Source organism: Lithobates pipiens, unplaced genomic scaffold (assembly GCF_037356315.1).
Source record: "Lithobates pipiens isolate NorthernLeopardFrog02 unplaced genomic scaffold, aLitPip1_a1.2 Scaffold_1, whole genome shotgun sequence".
NCBI lineage: Eukaryota > Metazoa > Chordata > Amphibia > Anura > Ranidae > Lithobates > Lithobates pipiens.
In genome coordinates, this window is record NW_027507685.1 from 117162404 (window position 1) to 117186157 (window position 23754).

Consider the following 23754-nt stretch of genomic DNA (forward strand, 5'->3'; position numbering starts at 1 on the left):
GCCTCCGCCCACCTGACCTCCGACGAAATGGGACACCGGAACAACCGCCCGACCGCTGATTGGCCGATCTCTCCCGGCGTCCTCCAATTAGAGAGCGGCACCTCGATCGGTGACGTGATGACGTAGGACGCCGCTGGCGGTGAGGAGGAAGTGATGGAGATGGTGGCGGCAGGCAGAGTGTTGCTGGTGGCCGGGATGGTTCTCATCCTGTGCGGAGCAGTGTCCGAGGGGCAGAAGAAGAAGGAGGTGATAATACCGGGGGGGCGGGGTATAATACACAGAGACCCGGGAGGTGGGGACACCGGAGCTGTCAGCTTTCAGCAGGGGGCGGGGTTTACAGTGGGGCAAGTACGACGAGCGGGGCTTATACTGGGCGTGTCATTGTAAGGAGGCGGGGTTTATGGGAAGTGTCACGGGCGGGGCTTATAATGTGGAGTATCATTGACAGGAGGCGGGGCTTATAGTGGAATGAGTGTTTATAAGGGGTGGAGTTCATAGTCAATAGTGCCGGGGGGGTTGGGGCTTATAGTTAGAGGAGTGTCGGGGGTGGGGCTTATAGTGTGAGGCCTGTCTATCTGGGGGTGGGGCTTATAGTAAGAGGAGTGTCAGGGGGTTGGGACTTATATTGAGTAGTGTCTATCTGGGGGTGGGACTTATAGTAAGAGGAGTGTCGGGGGTGGGGTTTATATTGTGAGGAGTGTTGGGTGGGTGGCTCTGGTGAGATCGGACAGGTGAATACATATAAAGAGGTTTAATGTAAACACATGACTTAAAAGTGGGGGGGCAACCCAACCCCATCCACTGAAGGAAAGGCGATTGTCCGGGCTGTGGGCGGGTACCCCGGTGTCCGGGCTGTGGGCGGGTACCCCGGTGTCCGGGCTGTGGGCGGGTACCCCGGTGTCCGGGCTGTGGGCGGGTACCCCGGTGTCCGGGCTGTGGGCGGGACCCCGGTGCTGACAGTTCTCTGTATTGTACAGGAATTGGATGATCCCCCCCCCCCCCCCACACTTCCTATAGATGTGTTGAGATGAAGGTACTTCCCATCACTACAGTACTAACATCCTCCATCTACAGGGAGTAAAATAAGTATTTGCCCCCCTACCAACCAACAATAATTCTGCACCCACAGACTGGCTCCGGGAGGTGCTCATGTGGTGCAGAGATTAGTCCTGTCAATGTAAGAAGGTTCTCATAACGACAACTCCTTATGTGTATAAAAGACGCCTGTCCACAGAATCTCTTCCAATCAATCCTCACCATCATGGGAAAGCCCAAAGAGCTGTCAGAGGATGTCAGGGAGAAGATTGTAGACCTGCACAAGGCTGGAATGGGCTACAAGACCATCAGCAAGAAGCTTGGTGAGAAGGAGACAACTGTTGGAGGATTACTCACAGATGGAAGAAATACAAAATATCCATCAATTGCCCTCAGTCTGGAGCTCCATGGAAGATTTCTCCTCATGGGGTGAGGATGGTCATGAGAAAAATGAGGGATCTGCCCAGAACTACACAGCAGGAGCTTGTGAAGGATCTCAAGGCAGTTGGGTCCACAGTCACCAAATAAACCATTGGTGACGCAATACACCGCCATGGATTGAAATCCTGCAGTGTCCGCAAGGTCCCCCCCTCAGGAGGACACGTGGACGGGCCCCCCCCCTCAGGAGGACACGTGGACGGCCCCCCCCCTCAGGAGGACACGTGGACGGCCTCCCCCCCCCCCTCAGGAGGACACGTGGACGGCCTCCCCCCCCCCTCAGGAGGACACGTGGACGGCCTCCCCCCCCCTCAGGAGGACACGTGGACGGGCCCCCCTCAGGAGGACACGTGGACGGGCCCCCCCCTCAGGAGGACACGTGGACGGGCCCCCCCCCCTCAGGAGGACACGTGGACGGGCCCCCCCCCTCAGGAGGACACGTGGACGGGCCCCCCCCCTCAGGAGGACACGTGGACGGGCCCCCCCCTCAGGAGGACACGTGGACGGCCCCCCCCCTCAGGAGGACACGTGGACGGCCCCCCCCCCTCAGGAGGACACGTGGACGGGCCCCCCCCCCCTCAGGAGGACACGTGGACGGGCCCCCCCCCCTCAGGAGGACACGTGGACGGGGCCCCCCCCCCTCAGGAGGACACGTGGACGGGCCCCCCCCCCTCAGGAGGACACGTGGACGGCCCCCCCCCCCTCAGGAGGACACGTGGACGGCCCCCCCCCCCTCAGGAGGACACGTGGACGGGCCCCCCCCCCCCTCAGGAGGACACGTGGACGGGCCCCCCCCCTCAGGAGGACACGTGGACGGCCCCCCCCCCCCCTCAGGAGGACACGTGGACGGGCCCCCCCCCCCCTCAGGAGGACACGTGGACGGGCCCCCCCCCCCCTCAGGAGGACACGTGGACGGGCCCCCCCCCCCCTCAGGAGGACACGTGGACGGGCCCCCCCCCCCCCCCCCCCTCAGGAGGACACGTGGACGGGCCCCCCCCCCCTCAGGAGGACACGTGGACGGGCCCCCCCCCCCCTCAGGAGGACACGTGGACGGGCCCCCCCCCCCTCAGGAGGACATGTGGACGGGCCCCCCCCCTCAGGAGGACACGTGGACGGGCCCCCCCCCCCCAGGAGGACACGTGGACGGGCCCCCCCCCCAGGAGGACACGTGGACGGGCCCCCCCCCCAGGAGGACACGTGGACGGGCCCCCCCCCTCAGGAGGACACGTGGACGGGCCCCCCCCCCCTCAGGAGGACACGTGGACGGGCCCCCCCCCCACTCAGGAGGACAGTGGACGGGGCCCCCCCTCAGGAGGACACGTGGACGGGGCCCCCCCCTCAGGAGGACACGTGGACGGGCCCCCCCTCAGGAGGACACGTGGACGGGCCCCCCCCCTCAGGAGGACACGTGGACGGGCCCCCCCCCCTCAGGAGGACACGTGGACGGGCCCCCCCCCCCCTCAGGAGGACACGTGGACGGGCCCCCCCCCCTCAGGAGGACACGTGGGGGCCCCCCCCCCCCTCAGGAGGACACGTGGACGGGCCCCCCCCCTCAGGAGGACACGTGACGGCCCCCCCCTCAGGAGGACTCGTGGACGGGCCCCCCCCCTCAGGAGGACACGTGGACGGGCCCCCCCCCTCAGGAGGACACGTGGACGGGCCCCCCCCCTCAGGAGGACACGTGGACGGGCCCCCCCCCTCAGGAGGACACGTGGACGGGCCCCCCCCCTCAGGAGGACACGTGGACGGGCCCCCCCCCTCAGGAGGACACGTGGACGGGCCCCCCCCCTCAGGAGGACACGTGGACGGGCCCCCCCCCTCAGGAGGACACGTGGACGGGCCCCCCCCCCAGGAGGACACGTGGACGGGCCCCCCCCCCCTCAGGAGGACACGTGGACGGGCCCCCCCCCTCAGGAGGACACGTGGACGGGCCCCCCCCCCCTCAGGAGGACACGTGGACGGGCCCCCCCCCCTCAGGAGGACACGTGGACGGGCCCCCCCCCTCAGGAGGACACGTGGACGGGCCCCCCCCCTCAGGAGGACACGTGGACGGGCCCCCCCCCCCCCCCCTCAGGAGGACACGTGGACGGGCCCCCTCAGGAGGACACGTGGACGGGCCCCCTCAGGAGGACACGTGGACGGCCCCCCCCCCTCAGGAGGACACGTGGACGGCCCCCCCCCCTCAGGAGGACACGTGGACGGCCCCCCCCCTCAGGAGGACACGTGGACGGGCCCCCCCCCCCCCCTCAGGAGGACACGTGGACGGGCCCCCCCCCCTCAGGAGGACACGTGGACGGGCCCCCCCCCTCAGGAGGACACGTGGACGGGCCCCCCCCCTCAGGAGGACACGTGGACGGGCCCCCCCCCTCAGGAGGACACGTGGACGGGCCCCCCCCCTCAGGAGGACACGTGGACGGGCCCCCCCCCCTCAGGAGGACACGTGGACGGGCCCCCCCCCCCCCTCAGGAGGACACGTGGACGGGCCCCCCCCCCCCCCCTCAGGAGGACACGTGGACGGGCCCCCTCAGGAGGACACGTGGACGGGCCCCCTCAGGAGGACACGTGGACGGCCCCCCCCCCTCAGGAGGACACGTGGACGGCCCCCCCCCCTCAGGAGGACACGTGGACGGCCCCCCCCCCCTCAGGAGGACACGTGGACGGCCCCCCCCCTCAGGAGGACACGTGGACGGGCCCCCCCCCCCCCCTCAGGAGGACACGTGGACGGGCCCCCCCCCCTCAGGAGGACACGTGGACGGGCCCCCCCCCCTCAGGAGGACACGTGGACGGGCCCCCCCCCTCAGGAGGACACGTGGACGGGCCCCCCCCCCTCAGGAGGACACGTGGACGGGCCCCCCCCCCTCAGGAGGACACGTGGACGGGCCCCCCCCCCTCAGGAGGACACGTGGACGGGCCCCCCCCCCCCCTCAGGAGGACACGTGGACGGGCCCCCTCAGGAGGACACGTGGACGGGCCCCCTCAGGAGGACACGTGGACGGCCCCCCCCCCTCAGGAGGACACGTGGACGGCCCCCCCCCCCCTCAGGAGGACACGTGGACGGCCCCCCCCCTCAGGAGGACACGTGGACGGCCCCCCCCCTCAGGAGGACACGTGGACGGGCCCCCCCCCTCAGGAGGACACGTGGGAGGGCCCCCCCCCCCTCAGGAGGACACGTGGACGGGCCCCCCCCCTCAGGAGGACACGTGGACGGGCCCCTCCCCCCCCACCCTCAGGAGGACACATGGACGGGCCCCTCCCCCCCAGCAGGACACGTGGACGGGCCCCCTCCCCCCCAGCAGGACACGTGGACCCTGTGAGGTATCGCCGCAATCGTCGGAGCGAGAGCAATAATTCTAGCACTAGACCTCCTCTGTAACGCTAACCTGGTAACCGCAATTTTTTTTTTTAAAGCATCGCCTATTGAGATTTTTAGGTACCGTACTTTGTGGTCAATCCACGAGTGCGTGCAATTATAAAGTGTGACATGTTTGGTATCTATTTACTCGACGTAACATTATCTTTCACATTATGCAAAAAAATTGGGCTAATTTTACTGTTTCATTTTTTTTTTTTTTTTTTTTTTTAATTCATGAAAGTGTCCCTTTTCCCAAAAAGTTGCGTTTAAAACACTGCTGCGCAAATACCGTGTGACATAAAATATTGCAACAATCGCCGTTTTATTCTCTAGAGTTTCTGGTAAAAAAAATATATATATATATAATGTTTGGGGGTTCCAAGTAATTTTCAAGCAAAAAATATGGATTTTAACTTGTAAACACCAAATGCCAAAAATAGGCTTAGTTATGAAAGGGTTATTATAGGGGACTACAATATGCAGATGGCTTATTACCCCAGCCAAGGGTCTTGGGAAGGTGTGTTGGCGTGGACAGGCTCCCCCAATCACTGCCGATATTCGGGCCAGATACAGCGAGCATCCACACCGTCGGCATAAATATAAACGATAAAGCTCTCAATAGTGTAAAGCCCTAATATTTATTGTAAATGATAAAAGCAAATTGCGCACTTACATTGAAAAGATGTGCATATAACAATTGAGCCGGCCGGTCTCGATTAAACGCCAGGACTAGGCGTGCAGCGTGATATCAGTGTGTCACTGCTCATCCCTGCGGGACGTTGTCATGGGGTAATAAGCCATCTGCATGTTGTAGTCCCCTATAATTATATAGTGGAGCAAAATCCCTCCTGAGATGTGTGCAAACCTGGTCACCACCTACAAGAATCGTCTGACCTCTGTGATCGCCAACAAGGGTTATTCCTCCCAACTACTAAGGGGATCAAATACTTATTTTACTCACTGAACTGCAACTCCATTTATAACATTTGTATCGTGATTTTTCTGGATTTTTGTTTGATATTCAGGCTCTATCATATAAAATGCTTCTATGATAACAATTATAGACCTTTCATTTCTATGTAAGTGGCAAAACTTAGACAATCTGCAGAGGAGAAGATCGTTATTTTCCCCTTTGTAGATCTCTGATTGCTTTGACATCCTCCATGTCTCCCTCAGATGCTGTTATCGGAGAAGGTCGGTCAGCTGATGGATTGGGCCAGTAAGAGACCCGTCATCCGTATGAATGGTGATAAATTCCGACGGCTCATCAAAGCTCCACCCAGAAATTATTCAGTCGTTGTCATGTTCACAGCTCTGCAGTCACACCGACAGTGTGTAGTGTGCAAGTAAGGAGAGCCTCCTTGTGTCTGTCACCCCCGTCATGTCTGACCTCCCCCCCCCCCCCCCCCCCCCACTGTCATGTCTGACCTCTCCCCTCCCCCCCCCCCCCCCCACTGTCATGTCTGACCTCCCCTCTCCCCCCGTCGCCGTGTCTGTCCTCCCTCCACCCCGTCGTCGTCGTCTGTCCTCCCTCCACCCCGTCGTCGTCGTCTGTCCTCCCTCCACCCCGTCGTCGTCGTCGTCTGTCCTCCCTCCACCCCGTCGTCGTCGTCGTCGTCTGTCCTCCCTCCACCCCGTCGTCGTCGTCGTCGTCGTCTGTCCTCCCTCCACCCCGTCGTCGTCGTCGTCGTCGTCTGTCCTCCCTCCACCCCGTCGTCGTCGTCGTCGTCTGTCCTCCCTCCACCCCGTCGTCGTCGTCGTCTGTCCTCCCTCCACCCCGTCGTCGTCTGTCCTCCCTCCACCCCGTCGTCGTCTGTCCTCCCTCCACCCCGTCGTCGTCTGTCCTCCCTCCACCCCGTCGTCGTCTGTCCTCCCTCCACCCCGTCGTCGTCTGTCCTCCCTCCACCCCGTCGTCGTCTGTCCTCCCTCCACCCCGTCATCGTCGTCGTCTGTCCTCCCTCCACCCCGTCGTCGTCGTCTGTCCTCCCTCCACCCCGTCGTCGTCGTCGTCGTCTGTCCTCCCTCCACCCCGTCGTCGTCGTCGTCTGTCCTCCCTCCACCCCGTCGTCGTCGTCGTCTGTCCTCCCTCCACCCCGTCGTCGTCGTCGTCGTCTGTCCTCCCTCCACCCCGTCGTCGTCGTCGTCGTCTGTCCTCCCTCCACCCCGTCGTCGTCGTCTGTCCTCCCTCCACCCCGTCGTCGTCGTCTGTCCTCCCTCCACCCCGTCGTCGTCGTCGTCTGTCCTCCCTCCACCCCGTCGTCGTCGTCGTCGTCGCCTGTCCTCCCTCCACCCCGTCGTCGTCGTCGTCGTCGCCTGTCCTCCCTCCACCCCGTCGTCGTCGTCGCCTGTCCTCCCTCCACCCCGTCGTCGTCGTCGTCGCCTGTCCTCCCTCCACCCCGTCGTCGTCGTCTGTCCTCCCTCCACCTCGTCGTCGTCGTCGTCGTCTGTCCTCCCTCCACCCCGTCGTCGTCTGTCCTCCCTCCACCCCGTCGTCGTCGTCTGTCCTCCCTCCACCCCGTCGTCGTCGTCGTCTGTCCTCCCTCCACCCCGTCGTCGTCGTCGTCTGTCCTCCCTCCACCCCGTCGTCGTCGTCGTCGTCTGTCCTCCCTCCACCCCGTCGTCGTCGTCGTCGTCTGTCCTCCCTCCACCCCGTCGTCGTCGTCTGTCCTCCCTCCACCCCGTCGTCGTCGTCGTCGTCTGTCCTCCCTCCACCCCGTCGTCGTCGTCTGTCCTCCCTCCACCCCGTCGTCGTCGTCGTCTGTCCTCCCTCCACCCCGTCGTCGTCGTCGTCTGTCCTCCCTCCACCCCGTCGTCGTCGTCTGTCCTCCCTCCACCCCGTCGTCGTCGTCGTCTGTCCTCCCTCCACCCCGTCGTCGTCGTCGTCTGTCCTCCCTCCACCCCGTCGTCGTCGTCGTCTGTCCTCCCTCCACCCCGTCGTCGTCGTCGTCGTCTGTCCTCCCTCCACCCCGTCGTCGTCGTCGTCGTCTGTCCTCCCTCCACCCCGTCGTCGTCGTCGTCGTCTGTCCTCCCTCCACCCCGTCGTCGTCGTCTGTCCTCCCTCCACCCCGTCGTCGTCGTCGTCGTCTGTCCTCCCTCCACCCCGTCGTCGTCGTCTGTCCTCCCTCCACCCCGTCGTCGTCGTCGTCTGTCCTCCCTCCACCCCGTCGTCGTCGTCGTCGTCTGTCCTCCCTCCACCCCGTCGTCGTCGTCGTCGTCTGTCCTCCCTCCACCCCGTCGTCGTCGTCGTCGTCGTCTGTCCTCCCTCCACCCCGTCGTCGTCGTCGTCGTCTGTCCTCCCTCCACCCCGTCGTCGTCGTCGTCTGTCCTCCCTCCACTCCGTCGTCGTCGTCGTCTGTCCTCCCTCCACCCCGTCGTCGTCGTCGTCTGTCCTCCCTCCACCCCGTCGTCGTCGTCGTCGTCTGTCCTCCCTCCACCCCGTCGTCGTCGTCTGTCCTCCCTCCACCCCGTCGTCGTCGTCTGTCCTCCCTCCACCCCGTCGTCGTCGTCGTCGTCTGTCCTCCCTCCACCCCGTCGTCGTCGTCGTCGTCTGTCCTCCCTCCACCCCGTCGTCGTCTGTCCTCCCTCCACCCCGTCGTCGTCGTCGTCTGTCCTCCCTCCACCCCGTCGTCGTCGTCGTCTGTCCTCCCTCCACCCCGTCGTCGTCGTCGTCGTCTGTCCTCCACCCCATCCCCCCCCCCTTGTCGTCGTGTCTGTCCCCCCCCAATCGTCATGTCTCTCCTCCCCCCATTGTCATGTCTGTTTCCCCCACCACCCCACCCCATCGTTCTCCCTCCACCCCATCAGCATGGAGGGGGGAAGGCGCACTTCTGGGGTCATTTGGTAAACTACCCCAGAGCTCAGCTTTAGGCAGAAGGAACTCTGTGGGGCTCCACCGGCTGCACACCGAGGTCTGATATCAATGGATGGTGGTGTGACCGAGCAGATCGCTCTTCCTTAAGTCCTCCCCCCGATAGTGTGTCCTTGTTCTGGTAGAAGGGATCACTGCCACCAGACGTCTCCTCTCTGACCGTGTATGGTGGAGAAGTGTCCCAGGACAGTCTGACTCCATTGATCCGGCTCTTCATTTCTCTCACTCATTTCTCTCTCTGATCCATTAGACAAGCTGATGAAGAATACCAAATTCTGGCCAACTCCTGGCGCTACTCCAGCGCCTTCACCAACAGAATATTCTTTGCAATGGTGGACTTTGATGAAGGATCTGATGTTTTTCAAATGGTAAATCTCCTCCCCCATTCTTCCCTCCATCCAATCAACTTCTCCTCCTCTTCCCTCCATCCAATCAACTTCTCCTCCTCTTCGCTCCATCCAATCAACTTCTCCTCCTCTTCCCTCCCTCCATTCAACTTCTCCTCCTCTCCCCTCCCTCCATTCAACTTCTCCTCCTCCTCCCCTCCCTCCATTCAACTTCTCCTCCTCCTCCCCTCCCTCCATTCAACTTCTCCTCCTCTCCCCTCCCTCCATTCAACTTCTCCTCCCTCCCCTATGATTCCCTGAGGAATGCGTGTGTGTGTGTGTGTGTGTGTGTGTGTGTGTGTGTATATGTATATATGTGTGTGTGTGTGTGTGTGTGTATATATGTATGTGTGTGTATATGTATATATATATATATATTATCTCTCTCTCTGTGCTCATAAGTTTACATATTCTGGCAGGATTGATGATTTCTTGGTCATTTTTCAGAGAATATGAATGATAACGCAAAGACTTTCCTCTCACTCATGGTTAGTGATTGGCTGAAGCCATTTATTATCAGTCATTTGTGTTTACTCTTTTTATATCATAATCACATTAGAAATGACCCTGATCAAAAGTTTACACACCCCGGTGATTTTGGCCTGATAACATGCACAGAAGGTGACACAAAGGGGTTTTAATGGCTATTAAAGGTAACCATCCTCACCTGTGATCTGTGTGCTTGTAATTAGTGTGTGTATAACAGGTCAATGAGTTTCTGGACTCCTGACGGACCTTTGCACCTTACATCCAGTGCTGCACTGATGTTTCTGGATTCTGAGTCATGGGGAAAGCAAAAGAATTGTCAAAGGATCTGCGGGAAAAGGTTGTTGAACTGTATAAAACAGGAAAGGGGTATAAAAAGATATCCAAGGAATTGATAATCCAATCAGCAGTGTTCAAACTATAATCAAGAAGTGGAAAATTCGTTGTTCTGTAGAAACCAAACCACAGTCAGGTAGACCAACTAAAATTTCAGCCACAACTGCCAGGAAAATTGTTCGGGGTGCAAAGAAAACCCCACAAATAACTTCAGATGAAATACAGGACTCTCTGAAAACATGTGGTGTGGATGTTTCAAGATGTACAATAAGGAGGCACTTGAAGAAAGATGTGGTGCATGATCAAGTCTCCAGAAGAAGCCATTGCGACACAAATGTCACAAAGTATCCCGCTTACAATACGCCAAACAGCACAGAGACAAGCCTCAAACCTTCTGCCACAAAGTCATTTGGAGCGATGAGTTCAAAATTGAGCTTTTTGGCCACAACCATAAATGCTACATTTTGGAGAGGAGTCAACAAGGCCTATGATGAAAGGTCCACCATCCCTACTGTGAAACGCTGAGGTGGATCGCTGATGTTTTGGGGATGAGCGAGCTACAAAGGCACAGGAAATTTGGTCACAATTGATGGCAAGATGAATGTTATCAAAAAATACTGAAGGAACATTCCATTCATCAGCCAGGAAGCTGCGCATGGGACGGACTTGGACATTCCAACATAACAATGATCCAAAACACAAGGCCAAGTCCACCTGTCATTGGCTACAGCAGAATAAAGTGAATATTCTGGAGTGGCCATCTCAGTCTCCTGACCTCAATATTATAGAGCCCCTCTGGGGAGATCTCAAACGTGCCGTTCATGGAAGACAGCCCAAGAATTTCCAGGAACTGGAGGACTTTATACCAAGAGGAACCATCTGAGAAGATAAAGAGCCTCATCCACAAATGCCACAAAAGACTTCAATCTGTCATTGATTGTAAAGGGGGCAATACACGGTATTAAGACCTGGGGTATGTAAACTTTTGATCGGGGTAATTTGGGGAGTTTCTGTTGTGATTTATGATATAAAAAGAGTAAATGCAGATGACTGATAATAAATGGCTTCAGCCAAACACTCACCATGAGTAAGAGAAATGTTTTTGTATTATCATTCATATTCTCTGAGAAATGGCTAAGAAATCATCAATTCTGCCGGGGTGTGTAAACTTATGAGCACAGCTGTGTATATATAATAAAATATTTTTTTTATCTCCCCATCCAATGAGGATGCTGATTGCCTTCTCTTGGCACTCCTATAAATGTTTCCATGTGATGTGACCATGAACGTAGAATGAATATTCACAATCGTTTCTCCCTCACTATCTTCTTGCCATAGCTAAACATGAACTCCGCCCCGACCTTCATTCATTTCCCCCCCAAAGGGAAACCCAAAAGAGGGGACACGTATGAGCTGCAGGTCCGAGGATTTGCTGCAGAGCAGATCGCTCGATGGATCGCGGACCGCACCGATGTCAATGTAAGTGTGAGCTGCAGAGCCGTTTTCATTATTTCTTTTACCAAAAATGTATGTGTTTTGTTTTTTTTGTTTTTATTCTGGTAAATTTTTCCCATTGCCTACAGATTTCATATTTCTGGTTTGCGGTTGGCTCTTCAGATCTCAAAGGGTCACTGTTGTGCTAAAACACATAGAAATGAGACCGAGGAGGTCCCCCCCCTCTCCTCCTGATAGCGGAGATGCCAGAGTTATAAAGCAGACATAGTGCTGGGCTTGCTTGTTGGAAAGCCCAGCATGGGTCAGCTTATTATTACAAGGCTGCACTCCTTATGACATTCTAGTTTAATATTAACTCCTACGTGACAAACCGTTTACATTTTCTATTCTTCTTATTTTATTTCCTGTTGTCTTTCCCAGATACGTGTAATAAGACCTCCGAGTTATGCTGGTCCGCTCATGCTGGGCTTGCTGTTGGCTGTGATTGGTGGATTGGTGTATTTACGGAGAAGTAACCTCGACTTCCTCTATAACAAGACTGGATGGGCCTTGGCTGCTTTGGTATCTTCTTATATAATCTATTTGTAGTGTGCCTGCAATCCAACTAGAATGAGAATTATTTTTCTGCTTACTAAATTATTCATGCAGCACCGATAATATAAATGGCGTGCCCACCCCTGGCAGGCGCTCCTTGCTGCCCCACACCTGGAAGGCACTCCTTGCTGCCCCGCCCCTGGGAGGCACACATTACTCTGCTGGGAGGTCAGGATTGCCCCATTACTTGGAGATGTGACGTAGATTTCAGGCCTTTTGTGGTTATGCATGAACTGACTGTATACCACTGAAGATTCCTCACGTGGACTTTTTGACTCAAAAGCTATCTTTGGACTTTTTATTAATTTTAATATGTTAGTAATCATTTTATTTTAGTTAGAGCGCTGTACCATCTGTTTTGATATATTGTATTTTGGGATTTGGTAATTGATCCTTGGTGTTCAGCAGCTTTTCGTAAAGGGGTTGTACTGCGCTGATTTTTTTCTGTATTTATCTTTTCTGGTTACCTTCTCTTTCTTCCTACCAGTGTTTTGTGTTGGCGATGACTTCTGGACAAATGTGGAATCACATCCGGGGACCTCCCTATGCGCACAAGAACCCACATAACGGCCAAGTGGTAAATACGTCTTCTTTTCCATCATGGTAGGAGTGGATAGAAACCTGTGTAAGAGAGAGCGAAGGATTTTCCACATGTCAGAGATGGACCGCACCTACAAATCTTATACCTGTGACAAAACGTGCTCATACTACAGATTGACCCATAACCCATGTTCTGATGGATTAGTAGTAGAGAAGGAGGCCCATGTCCCGATGGATTAGTAGTAGGGAAGGAAGCCCCTGTCTTGATTGGATTAGTGGGGAAGGAAGCCCCTGTCCCGATTGGATTAGTAGTAGGGAAGGAAGCCCCTGTCCCGATTGGATTAGTAGTAGGGAAGGAAGCCCCTGTCCCGATTGGATTAGTAGTAGGGAAGGAAGCCCCTGTCCCGATTGGATTAGTAGTAGGGAAGGAAGCCCCTGTCCCGATTGGATTAGTAGTAAGGAAGGAAGCCCATGTCCCATGTTCTGATGGATTAGTGATAGGGAAGATGCACTTCTCACAGGTTTGTGTGAGCAGTAAGCAAAGTACAACCCTAAGCATTCCTAGGATTATATGTACATGTGTGCGTATATATAATATATATAATCTCCTGGCTTTCTAACGCTCTGATCTACAGCCTGTGGGATATATTCTTGTAGGGACACTTTTTTTTTTTTCCAGAAATCATTTTAAATTCTTTTTCCTCTTTTGTGTTCCCTGCAGAGTTACATACATGGAAGCAGCCAAGCCCAGTTTGTGGCTGAGACGCACATTGTCTTGTTGTTTAGTATCCTTTTTATGATTGATGCTCGGGAGCCTGAACAGATAAGCGACTTGCATGCCTGAGAGTCATTAAAATCTTCCTGGAGCTTGGTGTAAGATGGTGTATGGAGCCAAATCTCAGCTTTAAACACAATGGGGAATACTTTTGGATCAGTTATACTCTGCAATACATTAGGTTAAAAGTGCACCGAATAATTTGTGAGTGCTGCCCCCTCCACACCTACATTATATGGTCAGATGTATATGTACCTTCCCCCACCAATGAAGGGGTGCAGGGGTCTCCAGTGCAGGGGGTCTCCAGTGAAGGGTCCTGGTAATCCTGCATCATACAAAGCCAGCTCCATAAAGACATGGTGTGACCAGTTTTGTGTGGAGAAACTCGAGTGTCACGCACTGATCACCTTTTGGGATGAACTGGATCACCGACATCAGTACCTGATCTCCCAAATGGACAAACATTCCCATATACTCCCTCCAAAATCTTCTGCAAAGCTTTCCAAGAAAAGTGGAAGATGTTATAGCCAAAACAGGGGGCAACTCCATATTGATGACTATGGTTTTAGGATGGGGTGTCCTGCACAGAGCCCTGACCGCAACCCTATTGATCACCTTCGGGATGAATTTGAACCCAGAGTGTGACCAAGGGTTATTTTTATTGCCGTTGTGACGAGAGTCACTTTGGGCGTGGGGCTTGTGTAACTCAGCTTACCTTGGAGAGCTCTGGAATCTCCTTATCCAACTCCCCCCCACCCCCTCCTACATGTAAGTCACCCTGTGTCCATTGGTGGCACTGGGTGACCGAGAACTCCAGTCTGCCCTAACCAGTCTCCCCGTACAACCCCACCGGACTCATCATTTCCTGTTATCCTGGGTTCATTATGTGTGGTTTGTGGTGAAGGAATGAAGAGGCTCTTTCGCTTGGGACATTAATATTTCTGAACAATATCCCTCCAGAATATATGAAGATAAAGTCCACCTTTGGTCTTAGACCATTGTTAGATAGTTTGAGGTGGGGGGTTTGCTATGTGTTTAAGTGCCTGTATCCCATTGTTCTATTGTTTGTGTCTGCCTTGGGAGCGGGGTTATTATGGGATGTATATGTGGATTAGCTGGGAGGGGGGATTTCTCCAGCAGCCCCTCCCAAAGACGGCCTACAGTTGAGATGTTTGAATACCGTGTGTGTTGTGGTGCTGGAGGAGGTAAAGTTTACTCCGCCCTGTGTCATTATACAAAGGGGGGGTTGTCCTTTGAGTGTATATCTCTGTGTACACGTGTTTTGAGTCTGTTTTCACCCTACACTGATACTTTAAGTGACTGGGAGAGCTAAGGGCTCTTGGATCATGATGGTACCGGGCAAGGAAGCTTCTATATGGTGGACATAATGCTGTTGAGGATGGGGATCCGTGCCAGGCACCCAACGTGTGAGCCAGGCCTTCTCATCCATCATCAGTACCTGACCTCACAAATTCCCCCAGACACCCCCCAGTATCTTATAGGAAGACTGGTGGATAGTAAGGCCATAAAGAGGACAGCTCCATACTTCTGGTCATGGAGTGGGAATGGCTGTAATTTTTGTTTTCTGCATACAATCGGGCTGGAACGTCCATGCAGGGCCGGGTACTCTTGTATATCCAGCACTTGTGTAAAGGGACAGCCGGGTGTCAGTCACTATGGAGCACCTGGAACAAGGACTGCTCTGCAGATGGACCAGACTCTTGGAGGACTTCAATTGTCCATGCCAATCACTTCTGACCTCTCAATGCTATTCACTGGCATGGCTTGTGAGCCAGTGTGGTGGTTGATGATCACTCCTGGTGTGAGATGCCGGGTGAGGTCCACTCGTCACCTTACACAGCTTGGCTTCCAATATATTGACTTGCAGCCATGCTAATGAGTGAAGCTGTAGTTTGCGGTTGCTATAACTTCGCTACTAGCCGGGCCTCAAGGGCTTCTCTCCACCAGTTGCCCCACCCGACCCTGCCCTGCCCCTAAACACGCCCTCATAAATTATCTCATGAAATTGATCTTAAATGTTTTATGCACAATTAAGTTATAAAAATATTTCCAAACAATTTTATCAGTGCAGCTTCACCTGTACCCATCAATGCAGCTTCGCCTGTGCCCACCAGTGCAGCCCATACCCACCAATGCAGCTTCACCTGTGCCCATCAATGCAGCCTGCCGTACCCTCCAATGCAGTCCCTACCCTCCAATGCAGCCTGCCTGTGCAGGGGAAGAGAGGATAGGAACAGGATTTCCGGCTGGATGATCAGAGCGCGGGGAACACAATAACGGAATTTATTTCAATTGCTGTGTGTTCATGCCACTCGCCGTCAAACAGCCCTGCCTCCTGGCAGGGGAACTTTGATAGATGGGATTGGAGGGGTGATCTGTCTATCAAAGTTCCCGGCCAGGGGGCGGGGCTGTATTTGACAGCGAGTGCGGGGAACACACAGCAATTGAAATGAAAGCTATGATGTTCCTCTGTGCTCTGATCATCCGATCGGCTCTCCTCTCTTCCCCTCCGTGATCGCTGGAATAAGGACTCCCATTCAGCCCTGCCTGCCAGCAATGCCCTCCTCCTCCTCCTCCTCCTCCTCCTCCTCCTCCTCCTCCTCCTCCTCCTCCTCCTCCTCCTCCTCCTCCTCCTCCTCCTCCTCCTCCTCCTCCTCCTCCTCCTCCCGCTCCGAGGCAACCCTCAAATTCCACTCACAGAATGCAAGCGGGCGAGTGGAATCTGAGGGCTTCTATAACTGAAGGTGAAATACTGATCTGGGTTATGTAAAGGAAACGATTAAACGAAGTGCGGCCGGCTGCTCGATAACTCCGCCCCCAGCCAGTAATTGAGGCCGACATAGGCTGAGGCTTTAGTTTCTTGTCTGGGACCTCCGCCACACATCTGTGGACTCGCTGCGAAGAAATGACACCGAAGCTGCAATCTGGAGTGCATTCTGATCGATAAATTCTTGGAGGATTCTGATTGAGTATTTTTGGTTTCGTTCCTTAAATTTGCCTTTTCAGATGGTGGAGTCACTCTGGGGATGGTTCTTCTACACGAAGCCGCCACTTCTGATATGGATGTAGGGAAGCGAAAAAGTGAGTCTTGGTGATTGGGGGAGGGGGGGAAGGGTGGGGTGGATTATGGGTGATAGGAAAGGTGATGTGTAGCGACCGTCTGCTGGAGGATTGCAGTGCTGCTTCCAGTACTATAGAGGGCACCAGTCACATTATCTCTACATTCCTCCCATCATCTCCTTGTCCTGTGACCTTCTCTTTATGTAAAAATGAAACTGATAACCGATATAGACCATCATTACAGTGCCTTGCAAAAGTATTCACCCCCCTTGGCATTTCTTGTGTTTTGTTGCCTCACAACTTGGAATAACGGATTGTTTGAGGATTTCCATCATTTCATTTACAGAACACGCTCACAACTAAGATTTTTTTTTTTATTATTATTGTGAAGCAAACAACAAATGGTTAACAAATAATAACAGAAAAAGACAATGTGCAGAACTATTTACCCCCCTAAAGTCAATACTTTGTAGTGCCCCCTATCACAGCTCCAGGTCTCTGGATAAGTCTCTATGAGTCTTGCCACATCTTACCACTGGCATTTCTGCCCATTCCTCCTCCTCGCAAAACTGCTTTAGCTCCTTCAAGTTGGATGGTTTGCGCTTGTGAACAGCAATCTTTAAGTCTGACCACAGATTTTCTATTGGATTTAGGTCTGGGCTTTGACTAGGCCATGCCAACACATTTCCATGTTTCCCCTTAAACCACTCAAGTGTTGCTTTAGCAGTGTGTTTGGGGTCATTGTCCTGCTGGAAGGTGAACCTCCGTCCTAGCCTCAGAACACACTCAGTGCTACAAGTTTTCCTCAAGAATATCCCTGTATTTGGCACCATCCATCTTTCCCTCAACCCTGACCAGTTACCCAGCTCCGACTGCTTAAAAACATCCCCAAAGCATAATGCTGCCACCACCATGTTTCACAGTGGGGATGGTGTTCTTTGGGTGATGTGTTGGGTTTGCACCAGACATATCGTTTTCTTTGATGGCCAAAAAGTTCAATTTCAGTCTAATCAGACCAGAGCACCTTCCTCCATACATCAGACCAGATCACCGCCCCCCCCATACATGAGAGCGGCTCACCTTCCTCCGTATATGAGAGCGGCTCACCTTCCTCCGTGCATGAGAGCGGCTCACCTTCCTCCGTGCATGAGAGCGGATCACCTTCTCCCACATGCCTTTTCACAAACTCAAAATGTGGCATTTTGTATTTTGCTGAAAGTGATGTCTTTCTTCTGGCCACTCTGCCATAAAACCCAACTCTATGAAGCGCACAGTTTATTGTGGTCCTATGTACAGATACTCCAGTCTCTGCTGTGGAACTCTGCAGCTCCTCCAGGGTTACCTTAGGTCTCTGTGCTCCTCTCTGATTAATGCCCTCCTTGCCCGCTCCATGAGTTTTGGTGTGCGGCCGTCTCTTGGCAGGTTTGCTGTTGTGCCATGTTCTCTCCATTTGGTTATGATAGACTTGATGGTGCTCTTGGGATCATCAAAGATTTGGATATTTTTTTATAACCTAACCCTGACTTGTACTTCTCAACAACATTGTCCCTTACTTATTTGGAGAGTTCCTTGGTCTTCATGGCAATGTTTGGTTAGTGGTGCCTCTTGCTTAGGTGTTGCTGCCTCTGGGGCCTTTCACAAAGGTGTGTCTATGTAATGACAGATCACGTGACACTTAGATTGCACACAGGTGGACATCATTTCATTAATTATGTGACTTCTGAAGGTAATTGGTTGCACCAGAGCTTTTTATGGGCTTCATAACAAAGGGGGTGAATACATACGCACATGACAATTATCCGTGTTTTATTTCTGAAAAATCGTGTATATATATATATATATATATATATTTGTTCTAATTTTCCTTCACCAACTTAGACTATTATGTTCTGATCCATCACATAGAATTCAGATTAAAAAAAACATCAAACTAAAGGCTGTAATGTAAGAAAATAGGTAAAAATCCAAGGGGGGGTTGAATACTTTTGCAAGGCACTGTAGCTCCTCCCTTTTAAAGCAAACCAAAAAGAAAAAAAACAAGTCAGCCACTACAAATCCTCTACAAATACTGCAGCTGCTGACTTTTTAATATTAGGACACTTACCTGACCAGGAATCCTGTGATGTTGACACCTCAGCCAATCTTTTCCTTTTTTTTTTTTTTTTTCAGTCGGGTGCTGCCACTGCCATTCCTCGTAAGGGAAACCATTCCCTATTGCGCATGCGCAAAGTGCTTTTGTGAATAGGCTGGCGGTGGTGGAAGGAGGAGGGGGGCTGGGCTTCCGGGGGATCTTGGGAGGTCTCCCAGAAGTGGGGACAAATCAAAAACGGGTACCCGCTCCTCCTCCGTGAGGTGCCAAATGTGGCATGGAGGGGGGTGCAAACAAGTGGAGCTTCCCCTTTTTGGGTGGAGCTTCGCTTTAATAAGCCTTAGAGGTTGTGTTTGTTTTTTTTTTTGTTTTTGTGTAAGACTTAGAATATATCGCTTTTTATGGGTAAATATTCATTATCAGAAGGAAAGCATATAAACAAGCAATAGTCGGATACTCTAGATAACATTGGGCGTTCGTTTGTTGGGGGCAACAGACACATTGTGAGTTCATGGAGTGGCCGTCACACTAAAATCAACAACTTTAGAGGGCGAATCACATCTGAAGGACACGGCGGGGGAAGATGCGCGATACGCGATGACATCGAAGAAATGGTCATTGACTAATCAGAAGGGATGTTCCTAGAACGCCATGTGTAATTGGTTCGTCACCTTTTTTAGAGCAGATCATTTAAACCTACAGAACAAAAATGAACAACATCAGCAGTATAACAGTGAAGGGAAAGGAAAAGCGAAGAACTTGGAAATAAGGGGGCGGGATTGGAATGAAGGGGAGGGGAGGGGGTGGGATTGGATGGGAAGAGGAAGGAATTGGATGAGAGCGAGGGGTGGGGGCAGGATTGGATGAAGGCGAGGGGAGGGGGCGGGAATTGGTTGAAAGCAGGAGAAGGGGGCGGGAATTGGATGAAAGCAGGATTTGGATGAAGGTGGGGGGAAGTGGTGGGATTGGATGAAGATGGGGGAAGGGGTGGGATTGGATGAAGATGGGGGGAAGGGGTGGAATTGGATGAAGGCGGGGGAGGGGGTGGGATTGGATGAAGGTAGAGGGAGCGGGTGCAGTATATGCTTTCAGTATGTTATATTTTGGAGATGTGAAATGGTGAAGCTGACGGATTTTGTTCCCTTCTCTTGGCAGTAATGTGTATGGCTGGAATGGGTCTGGTGGTACTTTTCTTTAGCTGGCTGCTGTCTGTGTTCCGATCCAAATACCACGGATACCCATACAGGTAAGAATTATTATTTGTGTTCCAATCCAGATCCCCAATCCGCCCATCACCACTACCAATGAGTTTTATACTCCTCATAAAATGGGTTTTCTTGAGGTCCATTGAGAGATAATATTTATCCCTCGGGTATACCGCCCCCCCACAGGAGGATTGGACACTGGCAAAAAAAAAGTGTACTCTACTACTGGCATGCCTTGTATACACCACGTCCTCAGAGCGTGATCCTATACACCACCTTGTCCCCACACCGTCCTCAGAGCGTGATCCTATACACTACCCTGCACCGTCCTCAGAGCATGATCCTATACACAACCTTGTCCCCACACCGTCCTCAGAGCGGGATCCTATACACCACCTTGTCCCTACACCATCCTCAGAGCAGGATCCTATACACCACCTTGTCCCCACACCAAACCAGAATGGGTTCCTTGCAGGATAAGTCTGCCAGCTCAGACTCTCGCCACCCACACATATCATCTATAAGGAGTACTACCTTGTGGGTTAGAGCAGAGGGAGGAATGTCTCCAGAGGACCAGATTGAGATCCCACCGATCTCAAAATGGGGACTGAAAGGTGAGAGCTGCATAGGAGGCTCTGTGTAGAAAGGTGAAGCTCGAGGAACGAGGCACCGAAGGTCTCTGAAGCCGGATAGAAGGTGCAGAACCCGGACCTGTGATAGTGCTGAGAGCCTAGCTGTATGAAGTAGAGGACCTCCTGAGGTGACGGCCCCTCAGACCCGCACTAAGTGATGTACCTTCCATGTCCGATGATGGGATTTACAGATGGTTTTCCTAGCTTCTACCATCCTAGGAATCGCAAATCAAAGGTTCCCCCGACTTCCAGCAGCCATGCCCTTTTTTTTTTTTTTAAAGCCCCCAATTATGAAGCAGGTTGGTAAATCCCCCTTGAGACAAAAGACACAGAAAATCTGGAAGAGCCCAAGCAAAGTTCACCAGGATTCTTGCCCGGTTGGCGTACCGCATTCACCCTGACCAGTCTAGAGCAATAAGGATCATCAAAATGTTTCTAAAACCTGTTCAGTTGGTTTTCAACCTTCCAGCCTCAAAGTTCAACAACAAACATCCAGGTCGTTGAACCCCTCCAGGTGTAGGAATGGCTCACTGGTTCCAGAAACAGAGGGAGTCTGCCTGGTTATTGTCCATCCTCCTAGGATGGACTGGATGGTGGGGGAAGGGTGGAATGGGAAGTTCTGCCAGGACTGGGTCAGATCGGCCTCCTATCTCAAGTCTTCTGGTTCCTCCCTGATTGGTGTATGGATGTGACTATTTAGACTTTGGGTTGAGGACAGCCACAGTGTATGATGGCCAGTCAATGAGATCAGCTGGAGCAACCATGTATGGAAACCTCCTGAAGAGGAAAAGCAGATTGGCTTTAAGTTGTCCGTCCTCCTAGGACAGCAGCCAATGACAGCCCTACATTGCCATCACATGCTCTGCTCCACGCCCATAACTCCTCATGCCAGTGACATCACTCATGCTGGCTCCTCCCCTAGTTTCTCAATGAGCGTTTTATTGTGCCTTTACGTGCTGATGCAGCCAATGAAATGCCCAATGATAAAACTTGTGGGAGGAGCTATACCTGGCTGACCAATGGCTTTTGTTTGCCAGTGTCCAGCCCTCCTGCGTATAACCCAATCACATTAAACCCGTGAATCCCATGTCCCCACCCCCTTATGTGATTCATGGTCTTCTATGTACTAAGCAGTGGTAATGAAATGTCTGAGTGGCCGGATCACTAATTTCTGTCTTTCCTTCCAGCTTCCTGATGACATAGAAGGACTGGGAAGCGGCTGTGATGGAACTGGAAAGACTGGGAACGGTTCATGCGGGGCTCGTCTTTTGCTGACAGAGATTTGGGGGGCGGACAGTCCCAGCGGGGCGTTTTCTGCTCCTCCATTGGGAATGAGATTGTTTTTCTTGGTGTCTGTGAACCAAAGATTTCATGCAGTGCCTTAGTCAGATGCAGTGAGATCCTCGTACTCTTACTATAATAATGTCCTCCTCTCCTGATCCTTCCAGCGCGGTCACCTCTAGAAGATCTCTCCATCACCTGTTCACCGCGCTCCGGCCATGGGTGCGGACATTCGCACAGCACCACTGGGTTCATGATGGAATTTCACCTCTTTATATTTCAGATAATAAAATGAGTTGGAAAAGTGGTGAAGATCTTGTACTGATTGTGAGGATATTTAGGAGGTTTCTCTCTGTAAATCTCAAGTGCGTTTCATGGTGGAAGATTTCACACACACACACTGCAGAGGTCTGTCTCACCACTTCAGGGCCGAGCCGCTTTGTGAGGTTTTGTGTTTAAAAGTTAAAAACTGTTTTTTTTTTTTTGCTAGAAAATATACTTCGAACCCCCCCAAACATTTTATATATACTTTTTTTCTAACACCCTAGAGAATAAAATGGCGGTCGTTGCAATACTTTCTGTCACACCGTATTTGCTCGGCGGTCTTACAAACCCCCTCCCCCCCTTTTTTTTTTTTTTTTTTTTTTTTTTTTTTTATTCACTTTTTTGAATTAAAAAATAAGACGAGTAAAGTTAGTCCAATTTTATTTATTTTTCTATTGTGAAAGATGATGTGTTACAGAAAAGAAAATTAATACCCAACATTTCACGCTTCAAAATTGCCCCCCCCCCCCACTAGTGGAATGGTGACAAACCATTAGGTGACCTTTAAAAAATTCTACAGGTTTTATGTTAAGAGTCACAGAGGAGGTCTTGGGCTAGAATTATTGCTCTCGCTCTACCGATCGCAGCGATACCTCACATGTGTGGATAGTACAACAAATGGAAAAGGGGAAAAATACTGCGCTCCAAACCAAATGCTTAAACTAAACGCAAACGAATAGCAGCAGCTACTATTTTGGATAGACAGATAAACCCTAGAAAACAAAGAGGTGTGCTGACAGTGCCGCCCCTGGCGATGAACCAAGACTAAATACAAAATGATTAAAATGATGTGAAAGTACAAACAAGTAAAAAATGCCAACATGAATTGAGTGCTTAAATGAATAGAAATCCAGTTTTATATGTGATGATGAAAATGAATTAAAATAATAGTGAATAAAGAAAAAGGAACTCGTAAAGTCCCAGTGATAACTTCATGCAGTCTTCCGTCACCAATATGTGCTGTTCACCATAAAGAACGCACGCTTACCAGGGGCAAGCAACAAACCGCTTTCAGCTAGACACCCCGACCGACTCCCGTTTTAAAAGATCCCAGATAACAACTCTGAAGGCGGCAGGCCAGGAACTCAAAAACAACCAATGATTGACTGAGGGGATGCACGGAGACTCTCGGATAAGTAGCAGGTGTGACCCAGAAATAAAACAAAGGGAACTTCCTCTAGTGTAATACTGATTAACTCATTAAATGTGAAAAGCACTTACAAACATGCGAGCACACTAGCGAGCGTCGGTTCGCTCAGAGGTCCAACATGGTAGCGTCAGCACGTCCTATCCACCCAACGCACGTCATAGGATGACGTCGTCTGGGATACCTCACATGTGTGGTTTGAACACAGTTTTCATATGCAGGTGCTACTCACGTATACGGTCGCATCTGCACGCAAGCTCGGCAGGACAGGGTGTATTTTAAAAAAAAAAAAAAGATTTCAATTTATTATTCCTTTTTATTTTTAGGCTGTTAAAAAAAAAAAATAATAATTATGTCAGTTTTATTCCTATTACAAGGAATGTAACATCCCTTGTAATAGAAAAAAAACATGACAGGACCTCTTAAATATGTTATCTGGGGGGTCAAAAAGACCTCAGATCTCATATTTGGACTAAAATGCCATAAAAAAGTTAAAAATGTAATTTACATTTTTTTATTTTTTCTTAAATGGCCCTTTAAGAGCTATGGGCGGTGATGTTTTGACGCATTGTCATGGAGACGGGTAGGAGCCATCTTCCCCTCATTCGTCTCCATACCCAGCAAGGGTGAAGATCCGATCGCATCCGCCGCTACTGACCACTCTTATCGGAAAGCGTACCCCCAGCTGAAGAAGAGGATACCAGGGTTATGCCAGCTGCTGCCATAACAA

At 52.4% G+C, this 23754-nt stretch overlaps 1 protein-coding gene across 1 annotated transcript in view; it reads left to right on the plus strand.

Moving 5' to 3' along the window:
* Positions 1-21860, plus strand: part of MAGT1 (magnesium transporter 1) — a gene marked incomplete in the record, with an annotated part of 22289 nt that extends 429 nt beyond the window's left edge. The window contains 10 exon segments of the mRNA XM_077474730.1: positions 27-246; positions 6002-6171; positions 8944-9061; positions 11240-11380; positions 11777-11917; positions 12438-12527; positions 13212-13275; positions 16293-16367; positions 19591-19681; positions 21460-21860. Coding sequence (XP_077330856.1) covers positions 154-246; positions 6002-6171; positions 8944-9061; positions 11240-11380; positions 11777-11917; positions 12438-12527; positions 13212-13275; positions 16293-16367; positions 19591-19681; positions 21460-21475 — 999 coding nt within the window.
* Positions 21861-23754: the final 1894 nt, after the last annotated feature.